Raw genomic sequence first — 6,461 nt, forward strand, 5'->3', positions numbered from 1 at the left:
TGCTATTCTTTTGTCTATGTGCTGTCGATGGCTTCAGCGCTTGAGAAAGCTAAAAAGACCAGATGTGGAGTTTTCCTAGAAGTGGTGACCACTTCAACAAAAAGAAAATCCGGCGTTTACGAGGGCATTTAATACGATGTCCAATCTTTCTAAAACTTGATCTATCGAGCCGGCAATAGTTAGGTCGTCATCCATATAAACAACAACATATGAATAAGCGATGTCGCCTAAGGCATTGAGAATGGCCCTCTGAAAAACGGACGATGCATTTTTTTCAGTCCAAACGGCATCGTTATGTATCCATATTGTCCGTCGGGGGTAACGAACGCTGTGTACTCCGTCGAATTAGAATGAATGGGGATTTGGTGAAACCCGGTGGTCATGTCTAGGCTAATAAGGTATCTCGCCTGTTGCAGTCTTGCGATTTGATCCGGAGTAAGAGGCAGGGGATACCGATCCGCGACCGTATTTTTATTTAACTCTCGAAAGTCTACACACAATCTATCTGAGCCGTCCTTCTTCTTCACGAGTAACATAGGGCTCGCGTACGATGAATTGCTAGGCCTTACAATGTTGGCTTTAATTAGTTCGCCTATAATCTCACGTACTATTCTTCACTCTTCTTCACTAAGTCTGTAAGGGCTTCTCTGTACGGTGACGTTAGGATCAATTAACCGTATTTCCAACTTGCCCGTACTTACGCGAGTGCGTGGAAAACCCGTAATGAAAGAATCTTTGAATTTTTCGAAAACGGATATTAATCGACTTTTATCGTTACTAATTACATCAGTGTCGATCATGTTAATATCGATCTCATCTTCCGTAGTTTTACTACAGGCATTAATTATCTTTGGTTTACTGATAACGAGGCTATTTTGCGTAATATGTACGTCAAAACCTTGGCTTAAAATCTCGCGACCAATCATGATATCATGTTTTAAATAGCTTATCGGTCAGGACGTGAAAAGTTATCTCCAATGCAAAACCGTTAATACATATAGTGGACAAAATCTGAGATGTACTCTTAACACATGTATTCCCTATTCTTCGCATTACTATTATATCGGTCGTTCTTTTGCCGGAAAATTTCGAGGCTGCGGATTCCTTAATCAATGAACATTCGGCTCCAGAATCGAAGCAAAATGGGAACGACTCACCCAGATGACTTAATCTATCAGTTGGGGCCTCCACCACACAGGAGTCAACCCGGCGCTCATCCTTGGAAGTACGGTTTCCTTTCCGCAACACTGGGCAATTAGGCGTGATATGCTCCTCCTCGTTACACTTGTAGCAGGACACCTTCGACGATGTGGCCGATCGGTTTTTCTCTGTACTTCTCCGCCTCCGATTTTATCCTCTTTCGGCACTCGGGTGCTTTATGTCCATAGTTACGACAGTGGTAGCACCTATTCCGGGACTCAAAAGGCTTATGTCGTTTAGCTTCAGGACCCGCTGAGGAGTTGTCTGACGAAGACGCCGGCCTCTTCTTCGCGTAGTAGAAAGCTCCCATTTCATTCAGGAATTGATCTTCAGTCTTGATATCGCTTGAAGTGCTATCCGTTCAATACGCTGGTCTAGTGAAGCCAATTGAAAAACGACGGAGGCGTTGATTACCTCAACCAAAGTTAAATTTTCCCACTTCGCCTTCAGGAAGGAACGGATACGAATGCCGAAAGCTCCCGTGGTTTCGTCCTTCAGTGGTTTTTCATTGGACATCTTCATTAGTACTGAGGTAGCTGTTTCTTTGCCACCAAAACGTGCAATAAAAATGACCTTAAACTTTGACCAGGTAACATCTTGAGCAACAGGTACTTGCGAAAGCCATTGTGTTGCAGAACCTTCTAGAGCAAAAAATAACGCACTGCCCCGTAAAGGATTTTCTTCCAAGATCAGATTAACAACCGCGCAACATGCAGCTGGGTCGGAACCCGCGATACCAGGATTAAAGCGCGGAAGCGATAAATTTTTAGTTTCCTCACTCGATTTTTGCACTAGCGTCTGAACTAACTCACGCAAGATGGCTATATGCTGTTGCATAGTTAACTGCCCTGATCCCACTTCTGATGTCGGGTTGCAGTTAGGATTAGGGTTAGGGGTGTTCAATGAACCTTCACTGGAATTAGCCATCGATGCGTTAGAACAAAGGTACAATTTATTAACACAAGTAGAGATATTACAGCGTTGGTAGTTAACCACAACGTCTAGGTACTCGCGACACTAATGACAATGGCCTCAGGTTCGATAACGAATCCGCGGTCAACGGGATGACGAACTTTACTCTTCGTTAGCGTCTAAGTTGTACTCGAGGTTAATGCATGGAGCAATCAGTACGTATAAGACGTACTGACGATACTGTATCCGAGGAAAGTAGGTGTGGGCGTGTCTGAGGACACGGATCTATCGGATTTGTTGATGTTAATTTTGGTTAAGGAAGTGAGGGCAGTAGACACCGTCTCCGATTGGATAATAAGACGGTTGGTGGACCAGGAAGGGTCTCAACCGCCCTCGTGAGAAAGTTGCCAACGGAATATACCAGAAGTGAGGAAAACCGACTTTCCGTAGTAAACAATAAACGTAAAAGGAAATGTAAGACAAGAGATACTCGCTTGGTCTGAGGGACCTTAACTATGAAAATTGCAAGACCCCTGGTGAGTACTTAAGACTATTGAGGGTACGCGTCAAGGATGTGCAGACATCTGGGTGCCATCCTGCCCGCGGTGTGTGGCCTGGTCTCTGATGTGAATTGATGTGAATTGACGGTGTCGTCGGCGTAGCACGCCAATGCCGAGTCCGGGGGAAGCACCGCGTCGTACGCGATGTTCCACAGCAACGGACCCAACACAGAATCCTGCAGGACCCCGCGCAGTACACCGCCCTATCTGCCATCCCCCCGCCGCGAACGGTGTAGACGATACTCCGGTCCCGGTGGAACGCCCGGACCACACGCCGCAGGTACGCGGGTACCCAATGAAACTCGAGGGCCCGGCATATCTTGTTCCAGGGGATACTGTTGAAAGCGTTGACCACGTTCAGCGACACGGCCAATGCCACGCAACCACGCTGCTCGACCCCCTTGGCCAAGGAACGGACACGGGCGACAGCGTCGGCCGTAGACCGCCCCCTCCGAAAGCCAAACTAGCTGTCGTGCAGTCCGAGAACACTTCCAGACAAATGCGACTCGAGGCGGGCAGCTACCACTCTCTCCAGTAGCTTGCCAGCCTCGTCCAAAAGGCATACCGGCCGAAAGACGGAAGGCGAGTACGAAGACCATCCCGGCTTCGGCAGCAGGACCATCCGTCCCTCCTTCCACAAGACGGGGAATTCGCCCCGAGACAGGCATCTGTCGAACAGACGTATTAATCTCAGGGCAAGACCCCGGCGACGTCCTTCCACAGGCGGGCTGGGACTCCGTCGGGACCCGGAGCTTTCCGCGCTCCGAGCCTCCCTACAGCCTAGGTCAATTCTTCCTCGGTGACCCTCGATTCCGGGCTCCAACTTCCGGCGGTTGACGCTCCTGCTCTTCCTCATCGGTGAACCTGCCCTCTTCCTCGTTCGCCGCTCCCGGGAACAGAGTGCCGACAACCTCCTCCATGAACCGAAGGTCCATGCTCTCCGTTGCGGAAGGCGCCCATGGACGGAATTTGTTCAATACCATCTTGTAAGGGTGCCCCCAGGGAATCGGAGTCGAGGCTGGTCAGAAGCTCGTCCCAAGCCCGTCTCTTCACCTCGTACAGACGAGCCACCGTGGCTTCGTCCAGCCGCCGTTTACGGTGGGATCTGGTGAACCGGCGCCGAGCACGGATTCACGCCTCGCGGAGACGAGCGATCTCCTCGGGTCAACAGTACACCAGGAGTTAAGTGTATTGGTTTCTGAAACAAAATGGTTTTGTCGTTTAGTCAGATTTTGTCATTGGATATTGAATAGTTATACTTCCCTAAACATGGTAGCCCAATGATTCCGTCTTCGATAATAGGGAAGTTGTCCGATACTATGTGAAAGGTGTGATCCTGTCCAAAAATTCGTTTCGTTACGTATTCGTTCGTTTCGTATTTGTCTCGTCCCATAGAAAATTTTTGTTTAGGTCCTGGATACTGGCGTGTTAGGCTATCTAGATATGCCTTATCAATAGGGGATCGTATGCCGGGCCACGTGGCCCGGCCATGCCGATGTTATATCGACTTCGTAGAATATGCTTGAAAACTTACGAATTAATAAATTTCTCAACTACGATGTGTGCAATCAAAAGTGCAAGGTGTAACGATTATGCTAACATTAGCTTTGGCATATATTCAGTCAAAACAAAGGCTAGGCGAGCTGTGAAAAGTCGAGGTTAGGTTTCTGAAAAAGTCTATAGAGTTCTTGATACAATGTGGTTATAATTTTGACCAGCAATAGTGGCGACGGTCCTTCAGAGCTAAGAAGGAGTGGGAAAGGGTTAATACCAACGTAGAAAGATATTGTGATAGCATACTTTGCTATGTCCGGTGTTCATAACTCTCTATAGGGACAAATAGGTTTAAAACAAAATTATAAATCAAAGGTGGATGTTATAGATTCTTTATTAAATATGAGATGGTAATCCATGCAATGAGTTTAACTTGTGTCGCATTTAAGAAAGTGATTATGCGAAAAGCAGGGTAGACGCAGGGTATGGCCATTACCGTCACAGAAGGTAGAGTGGTATTAAGTTAAATTAAGTTAGGTAAATATTATGTGTGAGAGCAGAGTGGTTGATTGTTGTGTTAAATCCTCCACCTGGAAGAAAAAGTATTAGTGATAGTTGTATGTATGTGATTCGTGTATGTGATAAGCCCGAAGCAACAAGTTATTAGTGTAATACTTATCTTGTATACTAGCTGTCGGAGCAAGATACGTGCTCTTCATTATAAGTAAAAGCAACTAGTGTCTGAATGTGTTCACGAGCCCTTTGGGTGTAATACAATCAAATGAGGAGACTCTCCATGGGAAAGGGAAAAGTCTGGGATACATAGAAGCGTGTGGTCATATGACGCAACTCAAGGGGAGGAAACATCTGTAGAACTGATCTTGGATAGAACGCCAGATTAATTATAGCACTATAATTATAGTCAATAAACTAAATTCTAGTGCCTTTCTCCTGGCACAAGCGCTCTTGATTGTGTCGTAGCAGGATAGCTTATAAAAATTGCTCGTCGCAAACCTAAAACGAGGAAAAGTTCATAATTGATATATGACAATCTGGATATCTAACATCTGAATTCGATGCCACTTTTGGACATAATTGTTCTTATGATGAGAAGGCAATAGTCCATAATAAGCAAATATTACTTACTAAGGTTTTGTGCCTATAAGGCAAGCTGTCACACGGTTGAGGTTATGCAGTAACCAGGGGCATCGTGCTCATTTTTTCAAATCAATAAAGGCCGATGAACAAACTTATCAACTAGCTGTAGTGCAAGTTAAGACTCTCCTCGACGAATAGTGAAAGTGACTTTGCGAGGTAAATATTTACCCTTCGCGGACAGCGCATCGTCAGCGGGCATGAATCGGTGGGTTTTTCTAACCGAGGAGAAGAAGGAGAGCACAGGTCACGGTGAATTTTTACAAATATTCGGATATTACTGTGAATATTTTATTATTTTTTAAAAAACTCGTAAACCGTAACTGCGATGTGAAACGTGCGGTGATCACCGGGCGCCGCCATTACGCTAGTGACGCGCCGCCATTACACTGGTGGCACGTGGCGGGCCGACCGAAGCATAGAGCACACGGTCTCAAGATCGACGACTCGTATCGATGCGGATATCAATGAGTCACGGAGTGCACGATGCATAGAGTCGAACTCGATGGCAAAACCGATTCAATAACGGAGAATATAAACGCTTAATTTAAATGTAAATTCTGTAGCTAATATCGAACGTAGATGAAAGAAAATAGATCTGCACACACATAATTGATACGCGCACGGATTAAAAAAAAATAAATTAAGGTTATAAAGTTAGGACTTGATTCGTAAAAGGATAATTACGAATAAAAGTTAGATTTAATTATACCAACAAATTGTTAATAACAATTAGTAAGATTGATCGTAAGGTAATAATTACGAGTTAAAGTTAGAATAATTATAACTAAACAATTACTAAGACCAAAGTTAGATTTAAACCAATAAGTAATTGTTAGTAGTACTACGAGTAAAGTTAGAACTGATAATAACCATCTAATTAGTAAAACTGAAAGTGAGAATGATAAAAATAAAATTAAGGTTATAAAGTTAGATTCGTTAAAATAAATTACGAATTGCTAGTATTATAGTTAGTACCTAATTATTGAGACCAACTAGAATTAAAATTAACTATAAGTATTCGATTGGCGATTTTACGACGACACTGGCAAGTTTATTTGGATACGAATTGTATACATTCGGAAGGATATAGTGTGATTATACGACGACCGGCTACGTCAACGGACATTTCCCTTTTAT

At 44.6% G+C, this 6,461-nt stretch overlaps 1 protein-coding gene across 1 annotated transcript; it reads right to left on the minus strand.

Moving 5' to 3' along the window:
- Positions 1–207: 207 nt before the first annotated feature.
- LOC125386705 lies at positions 208–5,730 on the minus strand. The gene is made up of 2 exons (XM_048413791.1): positions 5,493–5,730; positions 208–3,870 (listed from the first exon to the last, which is right to left on the minus strand). The coding sequence occupies exon 2, from the start codon at positions 2,125–2,127 to the stop codon at positions 1,516–1,518; it is 612 nt and encodes a 203-aa protein (XP_048269748.1). The 5' UTR covers positions 2,128–3,870; positions 5,493–5,730; the 3' UTR covers positions 208–1,515.
- Positions 5,731–6,461: the final 731 nt, after the last annotated feature.

Source organism: Bombus terrestris, chromosome 17, assembly GCF_910591885.1.
Source record: "Bombus terrestris chromosome 17, iyBomTerr1.2, whole genome shotgun sequence".
NCBI lineage: Eukaryota > Metazoa > Arthropoda > Insecta > Hymenoptera > Apidae > Bombus > Bombus terrestris.